The sequence below is a fragment of the Oryctolagus cuniculus genome, chromosome 9 (assembly GCF_051225735.1).
Source record: "Oryctolagus cuniculus isolate XC-2025 breed Fujian yellow rabbit chromosome 9, ASM5122573v1, whole genome shotgun sequence".
Taxonomy (NCBI): domain Eukaryota; kingdom Metazoa; phylum Chordata; class Mammalia; order Lagomorpha; family Leporidae; genus Oryctolagus; species Oryctolagus cuniculus.
Window position 1 is genome coordinate 73,742,574 of NC_142875.1, and position 18,510 is coordinate 73,761,083.

At 35.4% G+C, this 18,510-nt stretch overlaps 1 protein-coding gene across 2 annotated transcripts in view; it reads right to left on the reverse strand.

The window, feature by feature from the left end:
* The window catches only part of COG6 (component of oligomeric golgi complex 6), an 84,667-nt gene that overhangs the window by 48,537 nt on the left and 17,620 nt on the right, over positions 1 to 18,510 (reverse strand). For both annotated transcript variants that reach the window (XM_002721095.6, XM_089303678.1), the window contains 7 exons: positions 12,308 to 12,419; positions 11,223 to 11,305; positions 10,808 to 10,878; positions 8,654 to 8,747; positions 3,824 to 3,952; positions 2,437 to 2,528; positions 841 to 905 (listed from right to left, as the gene is read on the reverse strand). In XM_002721095.6, the coding sequence (XP_002721141.3) occupies positions 841 to 905; positions 2,437 to 2,528; positions 3,824 to 3,952; positions 8,654 to 8,747; positions 10,808 to 10,878; positions 11,223 to 11,305; positions 12,308 to 12,419 (646 nt within the window). The remainder of the gene's footprint in view (positions 1 to 840; positions 906 to 2,436; positions 2,529 to 3,823; positions 3,953 to 8,653; positions 8,748 to 10,807; positions 10,879 to 11,222; positions 11,306 to 12,307; positions 12,420 to 18,510) is intronic.

Genomic DNA, 18,510 nt, shown 5'->3' on the forward strand with positions numbered 1-18,510 from the left:
GATGGAAGACTTCTCTCACTCTCGCTCTGCCTCTGCCTCTCTGTAACTCTGCCTGCCTAGGCACATTAGCAGGGAGTTGGATAGGAAGTGTAGCAGCCAGTACTCAAACCAGCGCCCTGAAGATGGCGGCGTTGTTGGATGAGGCTTTAACCAGCTGCGCCACAGTGCCAGCCCCTGTATTCCTTTAAAATCTATTGCAGCCCTACTAATTGCCAGGAACTACGTTCTTCATCTACAGTTACCTCATTTAATCTTTACAACAATCCTTCACTATAGGTAGTTTCACATACAGGTTCACTATGAGCAAATTAAGGAGCAGCAGAGTGAAGCAACTGGAACAAGTAAACACAATTAAATGGCAAAATGAGAATTCTAACCACACTGGACTCTAAATTCTGTTCCTTGTACTATAAATGGCCGATGATCATACTGATATGTACTTTTATTTTACCCTTGGATTCATCACTCTTTATTGCTATGATAAACAAAAAAGTTTACTATGGATAAATAGAGAATATGGAATATATTCTTAGTAAATCTGTAAAGATTCATACATTGTTTCAATTTAGTAGATCTTTTCTTGATTGTTTACCAGAAATTACTATGAGAAACATAACCTGAAAAAAATAAGTCAATAAATGCAAACTAAAATATTTCCATTTTTCATCCTGTAAGAGAAAACTGGCAATGATTATGTAAAACTATATTTCATTAGTTTAATTAATGTGTTAGACAAAATTATAGTCTGAGTTCAGGCTGATATCAGTTTCTTAGAACTCCTAAGAATCAGGTGATACTTTTCCCAGATACCATACACCATATGTAAAAACAAAATTTTACCTTCAGAGGTCTGCACACACCCTCAGTGATATGCCCAACAACTTCTTGAATATTTTCTTCAACACCTAAAATTAATTAATCAATATATATTAGACTGCCTTATATAAGGTCAAAAAAACTAACAATATATGATTAATGGCACTTACCAACACACAAAATAACCAGAACAGTACTTTATTAACTTTGATATATTTTGGGTACATTACTAATTGTGTTAATAACTAATGTGTTTCTAGAAAGTATTGTTAGTTCATTTGGCTGTTGAATTAATAAAATAAATATTATTGCTTTGTGATAAGGAAGAAGTAACATAAGACAGAGCAAAAAAAAAAAGACTATGAAATATATTAACTGAAGGAAATGATGTGAAGATGTATTAGCATTTGTTCTAAAAAAAAAAAAAAAACTTATTCCAGGCAGTGGTGCTAAATGTATAAACTGAGGGTATAAAGATGAAAAATATACTTTGCAATCAAATGGAAGAACTGATATTTTCTCAATATCAAGCACAGTATGGGGACTTGACATTTGCTGCTTCTAACCACTGCCTTTCTCACAGGTGGAGAAACTGAGGCTCAGAAGATTTCACTCCTTCCTGAAAAATAAGCTGCTTCATCTAACTCCAGCCTCCTTCCTTCCCACCTCTTAACACTGACTCTACTTTTCTAAAACATATTTTAAAAAATACAAGCACATTCTTTTAAACTGAGTAATCAGGATAACAACAAGAAAAAAAAAATTCAAACAATGTAGTAGCCTTTGTGCCAATCCATGCTGAGTCTAACCTCAACACTGCAGAGTTTAGGTATTACTATCTATTTCTATGCTGGTGTCTCCTGCAGATCATGTGATAAACCACAAAAATGCGTGGCTGAGTTACGTGAAATGGTCAAGTGATAACCATGTCACAATATTTCTCTTCACTTCCCATCAAAAATAGAACATCTTTTTTTCATACATTAAACCCTCAAACTTTAAAACAAGCACCCTAACAGAGTCACAACTAAGAAGATTTGAAATTATATAAATAAGACTAGAGTAATTCTAAAATATAGTTATTTTTTCTTCCTTGAAATCAGGATAAACATTTTAAGTACATGTTTTAGGGGAAAAGTATTGAATAGTTTGATGAAAATGGAAAAGAAAATGGGAAGTCAAAAGTTGGATTGAAGTGAACAAATTAGTAGCTTAATAACCATAAGTGAGTCATTTAGTCTGTTCACTCATAAACAAATACCATCTCTTATCTTTAGTGTCATGCTGAAGATTTGAGGTAATTCATGCAAAACATTCCAGAAATGTTATAAATGTGAAGCTGTGTATATGCTTGATGGGGAAGAAATAGGGTCCACTATAAAACTGTGAACAGTTCAGTGACAGGATAAGAGCAAAGAAGAAGAAAGTATATTAGGAGAGTAAGGATAAATCCAGAGAGGAAGATAAATTAAGATGTTTATTGTACCATCAAGGTGTGAAGTGTTTTACCTCAATGAAGAAGATGGCAGTGAGAATAGAAACAGTGAAGCCTTATATTGTTTTCTAAACTCAAGTTTTAGCAGTGAACAACCATACCCACCTTGTAACAACGGTACCTACCTTGGGTAGGAACGTGTTTTAAGAGAGCTTCCAGGTGTTCCTTTTCAGAAGCAGTAGCTTGATGGAGCCAGGCCAGCATATCTCCCACATACCTATACAAACAGAATACTGGTGAAGAGTTCATTTAAAAAAACCTCAAATCCCTGTTGTGATCCCTGTTGAACATGGTGGTGGGAATGGGAGAGGGAAGAGATGTATAATTTGGGACATGCTCAGGCTGACTTGCCCCAAGTGGTGGAGTTGGAAGCATACCAGGGGATTCCAATTCAATCCCATCGAGGTGGCATGTACCAATGCCATCTCACTGTTCCAGGTGATCAGTTTCAGTTCACAGTTGGTCATGGTGAAGGGACTGGGAGTCAAAGGGAGCACATAGACAAGTCTAGTACCTGCTAACGCTAACTGATGGAGTAAATAAAGGGGAGAGTGATCCAACATGGGAAGTGAGAATCTCAGCAGACTCATAGAATGGCAGATGTCCTAAATAGCACTCTGGCCTCAGAATCAGCCCTAAAGGCATTCGGAGCTGGCTGAAAAGCTCATGAGAGTATTTCAGGCATGGAAAGCCAAGACACTCTGGCAAAAGATCTCTGCGAGTGAGATCCCAGTGGAAAGAACAGGTCTTCAAAGAAGGAGGTACCTTTCTCTGAAGGGAGGAGAGAACCTCCACTTTGACTATGAGCTTGTCTAAACAAGATAAGAATCAGAGAACTCAGAGAGGGCTTCCATAGCCTTGGAAACTCATGACTGGAGCATGGGGAGATTACTGATGCCATAGACAGGAGTGTCAATTGGTAAAGTCAACAACAGGAGTCACTGTGCACTTACTCCTCATGTAGGATCTCTATCCTTAATGTGCTGTACATTGAGATTTAATGCTATAATGAGTACTCAAACAATATATTTCACTTTGTGTTTCTATGGGGGTGCAAACTGTTGAAATCCTTACTGAATGCATACTAAACTGATCCTCTGTAAAAAAAAAAAAAAAAAAAAAAAAAAAAAGAAATTATCAATTCCCAACTTGACTCTCACTGGGATTAAACATGACAATACGTCTGCTCTGATTTCATCATCATTTTAAAAAATCATCTATTATTTTTCACTTTATGTTTCTGTGTGGGAGCAAACTGTTGAAATCCATACTTAATGTATACTAAGCTGATCTTCTGTATATTAAGATAATCGAAAATGAATCTGGATGTGAATGGAAGGGGAGAGGGAGTGGGAAAGGGGAGGGTTGTGGGTGGGAGGGACGGTACGGGGGGAAAGCCATTGTAATCCATAAGTCGTACTTTGGAAATTTATATGCATTAAATAAAAGTTTAAAAAAAAAAAAAAAAAAAAAAAAAAACCTCAAATCCTCTACTGCTGTCTGATACTATACCTCAAAGGGTCATGGGAGTGCATCTCAATGGGTCTAGGTGTACTTCCTGGGCCTCCTCTTGTAAGGGCATCAATAAACCCACGAACAACTGTACTTCTTCTGGCTGTTCCAAATTCATCTAAGGTGTACCTGGAAAAAAGAAGTTAAATGAAAAGCAGTTCAATTTTTCCCCTAATGATTATATCAGACTACTCATGCAATTTCTGAGCTAAGTAAGATATCTAAAGTTTCTTTAGACATTCTCTTAAACAATATTGCTCTTACACAAGAAAAAAAAAGACTTATGAGATAACTTCAGCATTTGGAAATTCAACCTAAAAGTACAATTTTTCACTCTTCCTAGGGAACAGTATTTGGATTTGGGATTAAAACAAGGGCAGCAGTAATAAGGGATAGAGCAGTGGTGGACTTAGTAAAAGAAAAATCAAGCCAAGGCAAAAGTCCTTGAACTCTTCAGCTTGCAATAGCTTTGCAATATAAATCATGGTGTTCTACTGCTTTTCACGAAGCTACTTAATAGAAGTCTACAACCTAAAAACTAAGATTTTTTTCTGTATATTAAAAAATTCTCCTTTCCATATACTATTACAATTTATACGAAAATTTGCTGTCCAAATTGTTATCCAGTTTAAAAGCTTATACTGACTCCAATATTAGACAGACTAGGTGTTCCTTAAATTCCAAACATGCATAAAGAGCAAATACCATTTCCTAAACATACATAGAGCCTTCAGAAAGTTCACGGAAAAAGCAAATTAAGAGAATACTATGTATGGATTCAACATTTTTGTTCTAAAATAAAAGTTACTTTTTAATTTACCATTTTCTGTGAACTTTTAAAAGTACTCTCACATATTTAGAAGTCACCTACCAAAGCTTAAAAGAGAAAAGTTCTTTTTAAGGTGAGGAACTGGCAGGGAAGGAAAGCTTTGAACCAATGGGTAGGACAACTCAGGGTGAAGTTTATGAAGATGACCTGGCGTTGCCCCATGTACTATTTCTTTCATTGGACTCATCCCTTACTTCCCATTGTCACCACCACTGCTTACACGCATCCCCCAACTGAAAGGTCCTTCAATTTTAAAAGTAAACAGGAAAACAAAGTATATTTTGGCAATCCAATGTCAAGAGAGTTGCTTCATTTCCTATTAAATATAGAACATCTTTTCATTATACACTAAACCCTCCAATTTCTATAACAAAGATATTAAAACTCTCAAGTAGTCATTTTTCTTCTTTAATTTTTAAGAATATTAAGAATTATTAAGAATAAATACTAAGAATTATTCTATTAACCTACACATATGTAAAAGTTATCAAAATTTACCTAGGATCTCCAAAACATGTCATTTCTTACACTATGCTATACTTCTTTCTTTAATATGTTGCTGATTTAACAAAAAAAATCATTTTTGGTTAAATATAAGAAAAATGGGATAGAAATTATTTCCAAATAAAGGGGAAAGTGTGAAATGGTGAATGCCTATAATTTTTAGGAACCTGAAGTTTTTTTTGAGAACTGTTCACTATAAACCAGACTGTGGCTCTTTGTGATTGTTTGTCTTCAGGTATAAGAAAACAGTTTTGAAATTTCCTGAAAGTGAATACTACTACAGAAAAGGGAAAGCACAGTATCAAGCTAAAAATTTTTAACTGCATAGTTGCCTTGCATTTACTTTGCATGTTTTAAAACAACTTGAACAAAATGCTCATTTCTGTTTTTTTCCCTCATGCTCTTAAATTATAAATATTTCTAGTATGAAGAAGGCCTTCTTTAAATGATCACGTGATTCCAAGAAATAATGAATGTATGTTCAGATTACTACTTATCATTATATGAGATTCAGAAACTTTTGAAATTTTTAAATTTATAAAACTAATTCCACTCCCAGTAGCCCACTGACCATAGTAAACATAAACAACTTCTGTTTCTGGGGTTGTTTCCTAGAGTTACAGTTAAAACAGAAACAAGAGAATCCAATGGTATTCAATGGTATTATAAATGGGGGCTGGGAGAAAGAGTGGATTATTAAATCTGACAACCTCTGGAAAAATAATCTGTACACTAACATGCAATAGCAATAAACATTAATGCTAATTTTCCTGCAGAACAAATATAATTTGAGGGAAAAACAACATGAGCAACAATGAACCTTCAGTGATAACAGACATGAAATATTTTTCCCAGAGACAGAAGAAAATGTTAACCACATGAGACTCTCTTCCAACAAAGAGAAAAAAATGAAGAATGTAGCTTTCTAAGAATCAATGTTCAAATTATTTAAATATTCTAAAATGCCTCCAGTTAAAATTAAAAGATATTTTTTCTGTTTAGCTCCAATAAATAAAAGCAAAATTCTAATCAAAACGCAAATTAAAAGATAAAATACTACAGAAGTTCCTCTTCTGAATACAAAAAATACAAACATGAAAAATGAAGCAGAGTAGCATTGTACATATTGCTACATCTTTAAATAACTTATGTTCTGAAGGCTTATCAAGGAAAGGAAGAAGTCATCAACTCTTTTTAATTTTGACTTATAATAAATTACTACTTAAAGCAACTTACTGAAATTAGATCATTGGTGGTCTCTCTCTACTTACTAGTTTTTGAATTCTTTATTTAGTGGGGGATTAAGCTGGTGATTATAAAGTAAATTGAAGGAAAGGAAGGAAGAGGGAGGAAGGGTAGGAAATATGTTCTTAAAACTGCATATGTGAAATACATGAAATCGGTTTCCTTTATATAAATAAGAAAAGAAACTTCTGTAGTTGATTTATTAAAAGTTAATAATGAAGTAATATTCAAGTCACATACTACCCAAGAAACAATGAATATTGCAACTGTCCTGAGAGACAGCAATAACTGACATTATTCTGCCAATATCCTCACATTTGAAACACCATAAGGAGCAGTGAACATTTACACATTATTTAACAAAGTTCATATACTGCCATCTGGTGGCTGACATGATACATTATTAAATTTTTCCTAAATTTAAGGAAATTCCCATCTTGAAAAAGTGATTCTTTCTCAACCCATACTTTTGCACATGTTATTCCCTTAACATGGAATATTTTGTTCTTCCTTTCTCCCAAGAAAATGTCTAATCAACTTCAGAACTCATTTTATACCTATTTCCCTGAGGAAGTGTACCCTGATGTTCATCTCTTTCTCCTTAGAAATCTTAAGCCACACATCACCCAAAATGTGACCCCTAGATAGTAATTAATATATACTGTTAAAATGCAATTGCTTACATCTGGATTCATAAAGTAAAACAACTTGAGGACAATTTTGTATTTGATTTTTAAAACTTATTCACTTGAAAAGAAGAAAGAGAAAGACAGTGAGATTTCCCATCTGCCAGTTCACTCCCAAAATGCCCTCAACAGCCAGGGCTGTGCTGAAATGAAATCAGGAGTCTGGAACTCAATCAGGATGCCTCACCAGTGGTAGAGACCCAAGTACTTGAGCCACTTCATGTTCAGCAGGATAGAATGGTGAACAGAACTAGGATTTTAACAACCTATGCAGAACTAGACTAGGACTTTAACAACTCCGATCTGGGACATGGATGTGTCAAGCAACAGCCTACCCAGGACATCAAATGTCTGCCCCCTGCCATACTGATTTCTGTGCCTCCAGAAATTAAAACAATGCTTAAAACACAGTAAGTACTCAGTATGTAATATAAAGTTTTATCATTTTGCAGAGCTATCCTAGTATTTGTGCTATGGAATTTTTACAGGCTAATTAATCTTCTAGTCAGAAAGTAGAGTAATGAAGAAATCCTTTAAAAAATATGACTCAGACCAGGACCCAATGCCTTTGTAACAATCTCTTGGCTGTTTCTTTTATTTTTTTCTTTTAAAGAATTTTTTTTTTTATTTATTTGAAAGAGTTACAGAGAAAGGTGGAACCAGAGAGAAAGAGACAGACAGACAGACAAACAGAGAGGGGGGGGGGGGGAGGGGAGGGGAGGGGAGGGGGAGGGGGAGGGAGAGGGAGAGGGAGGAAGGGGGAGAGAGAGAGAGAGAGAGGTCCTCCATTCCACTGGCTCACTCCCCAAATGACCACAACAGCCAGAGCTGAGCCAATCTAAAGCCAGGAGCCAGGAGCTTCCTCCAGGTCTCCCACACGGGCACAGGGGCCCAAGCACTTGGGCCATCTTCTACTGCTTTCCCAGGCCTCAGCAGAGAGCCGGATCAGAAGAGGAGCAGCCAGAACTCGAACTGGTGCCCACATGGGACGCAGGTGGTGCAGGCTGGAGCCTTAATCCACTATGCCACAGCGCTGGCCTATTGGCTGTTTCTTAAATTATCACAACCCTCAGTCTCCCTAGAACTTAATCTCATGCTACTCCAGACTTTTTAAGAAATAATTTTATTTCATGAGAAATAGAAGAACAAAATTAAAAAGCAGGCAGAGCATTTGGTTGGCATAATTTACAGGATTCAAAGTCTTTTGACTCTCTTTTCCAAAATACTATCAATGGAAACCTAACAGTAAAAATTGAGGTTTTTTTTATCCCTGTGTGATCTCTCTGGGGGAGGTTGACAATTCCAAAGAAATTAATAAAATGACAGAATGGGGAAACCACTACATGAATAAAAGGTGGTTTAGATAAAGGGGCACCCTGGTTTTCCTCTTCATATTGTATTCTATAACATGTCATATTCAAATGAGTGGATGTTCCAATGATATACATGCAAGATGAAAATATCACTGTAAATTATTATAAATATGAAGTAGATCATACCAAAAATTAATGTAAATTATCAAAGAAAAAGTACAATTTAATTTTTAATTAGGAAAAAGTCACCAACTTATATAAGACAGGTCTATCCTGCAGGGCTTCCATTGCCTGAGTTAAGACTGGAGATATGTCACATGATTCATGTGTCAATGTTCTGCATTCACCTGAAAAATAATTAACATTAAAACTCTCATTACATAATAAGTCTTTATCATGTCCATTGTATACTAGAAGTCTAAATTTTACATCAAACATCCCAGGAAAAAAATGTTCAGAAAAAGCTAGAGAATATGGCAATCAGAAAGTAATTTATGCTGTTAACTGAACTAGAAATTAAGTAGTTATAAATTTTATGTGACCACATATCCTATCAGATACACCCAAACCCATATTTTATAATGATAAAAAATTACATTTATGAAGAAAACAATCAAGAAACAAATATTTATTGAATGACTGCCATACACAGGGCAGTGTAAGATAAGAGCAGAGAAGTACAAAAAATACATTACCAGTTCCTTCCTTCAGGAACAATCACTAAGTAGTTTTTTAGAAACGTTCATATGGAGAACTGATACATGGTAATAAAATTATAATTTCAAAATTATTCCGATATTAAACTCAGAAATCTCTATAACATTTTCTTTACTGTTCTAATTTTATCTATAAAATGCTACAAGTACCTACTATAGTCTGAATTTAAAACTTGATTAGAAATTCCCAACCTTTGGGTAAACAAGAATGTCTTTCCCACAGTATGTTTCCCTAGCATGTACGAATGATAAAACACACATGTAAGAAACTGGAAATATCTTTAAAAGTGACTCCACAATGTCCAAGAGTCAGAGATCCAAAGTTTGAAACCACTATGTGAGATGCTGTGGAAATGTGAAGAAATATGAGGCAATGCCCATGCCTTTGTGAAGGTAGAAATTAACTAGAGATAAGGCAAATATATGTGAAAGTTGAGTACTAATATATTATATCAAATGCTAACTACTCATTACCAGTGATTAGGGTTTAGAGATGAAAAAAGTCCCTGTGATTTTCTGTAGCCATGGACAGCTCCAGGAAGATTCATAACCTAAATGCTGCATTGAATGTTAATACAGGATTTGTATACAAAGAAAGAAAAAGTCAGACAACACTCCAGATAGGAGGAAACACTGTCAATAAAAAGAGAAGTAGAAAAACAAGCAGTTTAGAGATAAAGAGCAAAGCACCCAGAAAGAGAATTAGGGTGTCACAGTATAGAACACGTGTAATCCGGTAACTGGATTTAATCACAACTCCTTCAACCAGTTAATAACAGTTATTAAGATATCATGTGCTCCTGTTCCACTCTTGCTGAACTATTTTCACTGGTTTTAACAGACTATTTTGTAAACCGTAAATTGAAACATTGCTTCTGTGTTAGGTGAAATAATGGTGCCCCAAAGATAGCCACACCCTCATCTCTGGAACCTGTGAGCATGTTGCATTACAGGACAAAAGCAACTTTGCAGATGGACTTAAGCGGGTAGACCTTAAAACAGATTTTCTCAGACTACCCTTAAAATAGAGGAGGCGAAAATAAGCAATGCAAGAAGGAGCAGTAGAGATTAAAGGTCAAAGAGAGACTTGACACACCACCGCTAGCATTGAAGATGAATGAAGGGGCCACAGGCAAAGAATGCAGGCAGCCTCTAAAACTAGGAAACTCCTTCACTGACAGCCAGCAAGGAAACTCAGACCTCAATCCCACAGTCACACGGAAGGGAACTCTGGCGACAAAATTAATGAGCAAGGAAACAGACCATCCCTCAGAGTCTGCAGAAACAAATACAACCCTGCCCATACTTACAGTGTAGTGACAAATCCAATTTCTGATCGGAATTGGTGTGGTTTTAACTCATTAAGTCTATGGTACTTTGTTAGAATAGCAATAGAAAGTTGATTCATTATTTATAACTTCGTATTATGTAAACAACAAGAAGTGTCTAATCAAGATAATGAAGAACAGAAATACAGTCTTCCTGTTTCATTCTCATCCTTCAGTATATTGGTTGACTGAGAGTACAGGCAAATGATACAAAGATATTATGTTCAAATGTAGAATTTGTTTTTCTCTTTTAAAACACTTTTGACTACTAAAAACAAAATTTATTAGATAAAGGCCAAATGAAATTTTTAAAATCAAATACTAATATTCATAAACTTAAACAATATGAAAGAAATCACTTACTTTGAGCCCATCGATAAAGTCTCTCATAAGCTGTTTCTTGAAGCAAGGCCATCTGTTCCATAATTTCTAACCTAAAAAAAATTAAAATTTAAACTTTTGGTCAATAGCTACTTGTAAGTACCTAATTATTTTACTTGGTTAAGGAATGATGTGTCTACAATCTATTAGCTTTTTATTTTCTGGTATGATTTTTTCAGTAATCAGTAATTTTTTATGATTAAAAAAAGTCAAATTTTAATAACATCACTTCCTTACAAATTACTGTTTGTCTATAAACATGTTACAGTATAACTTCCTCTTTTTCCAAAGCTAAATGAAAATTAAACTCCTATTTGACAGTCAGTAAGAGTTTCCAAAAGAACCTAAATTTTCAAAATGTACACACTGATGTAATCCAGGCAAGGAAGTTACTCACCCTGCTGTTTGCTGGTTGGTACGTAGGAGAACTTTGACGTCATTATGAATCTGTTTTACTCTTCCTAATGCTTTGAAAAAGTCCTTTAAAATAAAGAATGTGACTTTTAACTACCATGATTTCAGCTGCAATTAATTACCTTGATTGAAAGATTACTACAAAAGGGAAACAAATTCTTTCACCTATTCTAATGAAGCCTTTTTATACTGATCTAAATTTTTAAATATTTTAAATAAAGCATAATAGGTATTTATTCATATTTTTAAACACATTAATTTGATATGTACTATGTGCTAAAAAGTATGCTAATTGCAATGATATAAAACTTATAAAGACAAAAGTCCATGTCCTCAAGAAATGTACAGTATAGTAAGAGAAATGCAAACCTAAAGATTACCACATAAAGGAAAACATATTACGTATTACATATCTTATGACTTTAGTATGGCATTCTTATCACAGGTGACTATGTTTTATGTATTGATTTTATGTCTGTTCCTGTCTCATTCAAAAGTGAAATATAAAGCTAGATGCAAACAATATGCTTATTAAATACATAATAATTGAATGATCACAAAGTGATATTTGTTTTCTTTTAGAAAAATGTATTGGAATCTTAGTTTCCACAGTGTCACAAATAATATTCCAATCATAAAATAATGGATGTTATTTTTCTTTGATGAATAATTTTTTAGAAATTCAGTTTAATGAAAATAGAACATATGACGTAACTGTACTGTGAGAAATGAAGGAGTAAAGGGTATACATATGTGCGCTGCTTGTGCTGTGGGGTTATGAGGCTAAATCCTCACATTTCATGATAGGAAATCAACAGAAATAATATAGACAATCAAAGCATATTCTTTTTAACGACAGATCTAAAATATAGACTTCACGAAAAAGTAATTAACAAAGCTGGCAGAAATGGTTGTAAATTATCAACAACTTAGAAGTAGGGAAGAGAGGAAGAGGTGATGTAGACTTTCTTTATAATTTTTCTTATACTCTTTGGCTTCCAACAAAATTAGGCTTCCAAGAAAATTCATGTGTTACTTTGAGGAAAAAAAAACTTAAAAATTAAGTACCTCAGTAACAGGTCCTTCTCTTGTACCACGGAGAAGACCCATTTCATCAGAAGTCAGCTGGAACTTGGACAAGAAGGCATCAGCAACCTGTGCTCGGATTTCCAATCTTTGACTACAATTTTAAAAATAAGGAATAAGAATCCAGCATGCAATGCACTTGTATGGCTTTAAAATAAATTATCTGCACAATTTTTAAAACGACAAGTGTGAAAGATTCTCAACATCTTCAAAAGCCTTGTTTCTGCTCCAAATATTGAAAGATCATCAGATGTGTAGGTAATAAAATTAATTTATATGTTTCAAATTCAAATACTGGCAGATAATAAAGGAGTTTCTCTGTTTGCAAAAGAAGTTAATTCACAAATCACCCCTGCTTCACAAATTTTCAGCCATTTACCAATACCTGAAGAGCTCACCTTGTAATTGACAAGGTTACTCTACAAGAAAGAAATTTGCTCCTGTCTTCAGCCTTTTTAATCACTAAAAAGTTTAAGCTTTCAAAGTTTTCACATAAAGTATAAAAGAATCAAAGAGCAGCTCTAGGGGCAGCGCAGTAGGCTTAGCCACAGCCTGTGATGCCAGCATCCCGTATGGACACCAGTTCAAGTCCCAGCTGCTCTAATTCACATCCAGCTCTCTGCTAGTGGCATATGAGGGCAGCAGAATATGGCCCAAGTTCTTGGTTGCTGGTTTCCTGGCTTTAGATTGGCCCAGCCCGGATGTTGCGGCCATTTGGGGAGTGGATGGAAGATATCCCTCTCTCATTCTCGCTCTAACTCTGCCTCTCAAATAAATAAATAAAAATTTAAAAATTCTACTAGTTTCTATTTTAGGTTAGACAAGGAAGTCAAGAACTCCTTTACTAATTGTTCATAGATCAATAGAGTCACTGTAGTCTACTCCCACTTTTTTAATATATTCAAAAATTGGGGCTGGTGCTGTGATATAATGGGTTAAGCCGCCGCCTACAGTGCTGGCATCCCATATGGGCACTGGTTCAATACCTGGCTGCTCCACTTCCAAACCAGCTCTCTGCTATTGTATGGGAAGGCAGTGGAAGATGGACCAAGCCCTTGGGCCCCTGCACCAGCATGGGAGACCCAGAGAAAGCTCCTGGCTCCTGGCTTCAGATTGGCACAGCTCCAGTCATTGCAGGCCATTTGGGGAGTGAACCAGCAGATGGAAGATCTCTCTCTCTCTGCCTCTCCTTCACTCTCTGTGTAACTCTTTCTATATATATATATATATATATATATATATATATATATATATATATTATACACACACAAATAGTATCATAGTATCTTTTAAATTATCTGAATGCAAACTATCTAGACTAGTGGACAACTGGAAAAAGGCATACTCTATTCTAGAATGGAACCTGCAAGGACCCAAGCGATAAAATAAGTTAACCATCTAAAGCCAACTGAGGAACATGAACTACCTGAACAGGAGCTCAATATTTCTGGTTTCGGTACCTTAGATCTGAAGACATACAAATAAAATCACAAAAGTGTGTCACTGCTAGCACACACAAACAGCATTCAAATGAGAATGAACAAAGGCAAACATTATCACTATTTGTACAGAGTATGCAAAGCATCTGCCATCTTTTTTTTATGTGCACTTAAGCATTGGGAGGTTTTAAACTTAAAGCAAATGCTCCTGCTGATTAATATGAAGACTAAAATTTACAAAGGAAAAGTCCTCAGGTGTTTAGCAGAAGTGATAAAGTCAATCATCTAATTAAGTCCACACAGATGGAGACAGCATATGCGCTTAATCATCTTATAAATTATAATATCTATAAATTACCCCACATGTTTTGTTTTATGCTCTTAAATCACTACCAATTATTATCATACAGGATTTAAAATAATTATAAAACTTTTTAAAATTCCTTGAGACTATACAAATTAACCATTTCAACCAAACTCTTTTTCAAAGCTTCTTTTGTATCCATTTTTGAAAACCATTTTTCAAATCAATTTACCAGGCACACAAGAAAATCAATCTCTTTTGTTTATAGGTTCATTTTTCCTTAACAGACATTGGATGATGTCTGGACATACGATATCCCTTAAACATTAAAATTTTTTCCAAATTTTATAGCTGACTGGAAAATATAACCTATGAACTAAACATAAACAATACATGTAAACCCATGAAACAAGACCAAACCCTAGACTCTATATCATCAAAAAGGTCCAAAAATATTTTTAACAAGAGCTATGCCACTAAAATAATGTTTTAATTTCTCAAGATGACAACGTTTAAAGTAACAATCAAATAAATCAAATACATCTTTTAAACTCTATTATTTATTTGAAAGGCAGAGAGAGACAGAGACAGGGTCTCCCACCTGCTGATCCACTCCCCACATAACCACAACAGCACGACTAGGCCAGACCACAGGCAGGAACCAGGGACTAAATTCAGGTCTCCCACATGGGTATTAGGATCCTATCTGCTTGAACCATTACTACTGCCATCACCAGTATTCAAGGAAATGTAAAATTCAATAATGAGTTAATATTTTTCATCAATGAAAGCTGCAGTTTTCAATGACAGTATCTATTGCTGAGAAGGGTTTACTATAAAAGACATCCTCATATACTGCTGATTGGAAATATTAATTTATATAGTCTGAAGAGAAATTTAGGGAATGTATATCAGGACATTTTCAAAATGTTTGGATTTGATTCATTCAATATAATTTTAGGAATTCAGTCTGAGGAAAAAATCTGAAGTGTAACTTATGATTTTAAAACATTTACCAAGCCACTATTTTTGGTAAAGAAAACAATATATTCAATAATGTAAGCATAGTTAAACATATGTTGGTTCATTCACAAGACAAAATATAATGCCACCATTAAAAATCATGGTCTTGATGTGGCAGAGGCCTTTGTCTTTTAATTAAACTTGTTTCTAACTGACATGCTTAAAGTTGTGGTAGAGGCCTTCCTAAGGTCAGAAGAAGAAAAAGGGAGGCATCTGTCCTGGGAATGAAATGTAGTTGTTATCTGCTTGCCTATGAATGCTTCAACCATAGTCCCTATCTGCTTATATGTAACCATTTCAGGTTCTACTTGTTAGTACAGAGCAATGATGTTAACCCTTGCCAGACAGCTTATAGTTCATCATGTGTTTAAAAAAAAAAATCTTCAGTAACTACATATGCACAGTATTGTATCAATCCTATGGTCACCATGTAACATTCAAATATCCAATCAAATGTACATAGGGAACCAGAAAAGGGAAACAAAGAGGCTAAAACTGTATATAAGGGAAAACTCTTCTTTGTTCAAGAATCAGGATTTTGGATAAGAAATTCCACCTGGGCCTTATGCCAGCATAATAAAAGACTACTTCCTGTTAAGAGGCCATGGTGTCTTGTCTCAGTACATGAATGCTGCTACATTGGGGCCACTGTTGTAGTACAGCGGGTTAAGCCACCATCGACATCCCATATGGACAGTAGTTTGAGTCCAACTGCTCCATTTCCAATCCAGCTCCCTGCCAATGTGCCTGGGAAAGCAATGGAAGATGGCCTAAGTCAGTGGACTCTGGCACCCATGTGGGAGACCCGGATGAAGCTCCTGGCTCCTGGCATCAGTTTGGCCCAGCCTCAGCAGTTGCAGCCATTTGGGAAGTGAACCAGAGGGTGGAAGATCTCTCTCTACCCCCCCCCCCCCCGTCGCTCTCTGTAACTCTGCCCTTCAAATAAAATAAATAAATCTTTAAAACAAAAACAAAACAAAAATGGTCTCCTGAAATTAGTCATAGGAAAATGATCAGAAAATATTACATACAAAAAGTAAAATGTAAATGCACACACATACTCAACTCTGGAAGGAAACACATCAAAATATAAATAGTGGTTATCCCAGGGTGACAGAGTTACATTTGATTTTAATTTCTTTAAATATTATATAAAGATATTTATTAACATTATGTTAAAGTTATTATTTTAATAAAGAAAAAGTACTTTTCTGCACTTAAGAGATTTCCTGTATCTAATTTATACAAAGGAAAGATAAAAACAGCCTGTTCTAACAGGATTTTAGAGCATCTGGTTTTCAATTACAATCTTTAAGGAAAAGTATTCTGTAAGAGTTCTCTTAAAATAATGGAGGAGGAGAGGAAGAAAGGGAGATGGAAAAGGAAAACAACTTTCCTTTTGACAATTCTATAATGTATCAAAATGAAAGTTAGAATAAACATGTTCTTTTAAAAGACTGGTTAGAAAAACTCATTAATTAGAGGTAGGGGTTTGGTGTAGGAATTAAGCCACTTGGGACACCTGCGTTCAACAGAGGACTGCCTGGTTTGAGTTTCAACTCCTCCACTTCCAAGCCATTGATATGATATCAATGATATGATATTGAAATGATTCCATTATCAATGGAATATGAAGAGGCAATGATAAGCTGCAGTCTAGCGAAACAATTCTACACCCAGCTTTCCCTATTATAGTATCAGTTGTCATGATGGCTGACTTCCTTCTAAAGCAGTTGGGGAAATATTTAAGTCATTTGTATAATTATTTGAATATCATGTTATCCAAATAAACCTACAGAATTTCTATAACTAAAGCTAACTGCTTGTTTAACAAATTTCTTATTAATAACAAGAGTTATTATGTATTTATGAATGGATGGACACATTTAAGAAGAGAAATAGAGAAAACTCCCATCCAGGGTTTTACTCCCCAGGTGCCCAGAAAATGGGAGTCTGTACCTCAATCCAGGTATCCCCTAATTGATCCAACTACTTGAGCTACCACTCACTGCCTCCAGGGTGCCCATTAGCAGGAAGCTGGAAACCAGAATCTAACCCAGGCTCGAAACCAGGCACTCCTACATGTTATGTGGGTGTCCCAACCTGCATCTTACCCTCTAGGCCAAATGTCCATTCTAAGAAATATTTAAAAATGGAAAAACAACTGCTATTCCCCAGGATTCTGTAATAATTTCTGTAATGTAATTTTGCCAAAATACATTCACACAAATGTTCACTTGGCAATTTGTTTCTCTAGTTCTTTGGGTATTAAAATGTCAAAAATTCTGGCCAGCACCATGGCTCACTTGGTTAATCCTCCGCCTAAGGTGCCGGCATCCCATATGCGCACCGGGTTCTAATCCCGGTTGCTCCTCTTCCAGTCCAGCTCTCTGCTGTGGCCCGGGAAGGCAGTGTGGGAGACCAGGAGGAAGCACCTGGCTCCTGGCTTTGGATCAGCGCAGCGCCGGCCGTCGCGGCTATTTGGGGGGTGAACCAGAGGATGGAAGACCTTTCTCTCTGTCTCTCTCTCTCACTGTCTAACTCTGCCTGTCAAAAAAAAAAAAAAAAATCACAAATTCTTACTATCAGGCCAAAATAGTTTCTAGGCTTCTAAAATAACAAGCATAAACAAATTTGTCTAAATAACCTTGAAGATGTATGAAGATAAGCACAGTATTCTAATATTACTTCTTATAAACATTATCAGAGTTCCATATGTTCAAGCTCTGCTACAAGGCTTACTTTAAAATTTTCATTGTATTTTCTTTTGCATTAGAATAGTTACTCTCCATATTCATTCACTCAAAAATTATTTCCTGACTCTACAACTCCCCTATCTTCTTATAAGAAATCATCATTATTCTCAAGGAGCTCAGTTTCAGAGGTAACAAAAGACAACTGCAGAGAATAACTGCACAGAATTTTATAGCATACTAAAATAAAGATGCTAACATACTTAGGGCAGGAAAAGTTTAAATGAGCTTTGTATATGGGATTGCTCATCTGTTATCCTCTTGGTTTTAGTCAAAATTTTCAATTTAATTGATGCCTGTTTTTATGGTAAGCCAACATTAACTTTAGAGAAAAATTAACATTCTGGGTTTCAAGATGCGAATTCATTTTTCTAGGAACTTTTTCCCTTCAAAACAGCCATTGTAACATCAAAACACTCTTACTGTCTGTTAAAGGCACAGGTATATTTCTGAATACAGAAATCCACTAACTGCCTTTCCTTATACAGCTGGCTGCTTTGTAGAATCAATAGTCTCTTCAAGCTGGCGTAGTCTGCAACTTTCCCCACCACTATCCACCCAACAATACAAATGGAGGGCTCTTTGCAGTGAGGAAGCACTCTGTACTTTAAGTATGGTGGTGCACACAGGAACCCAAACATGTGATCAGAATTGTAATTGTAGAAA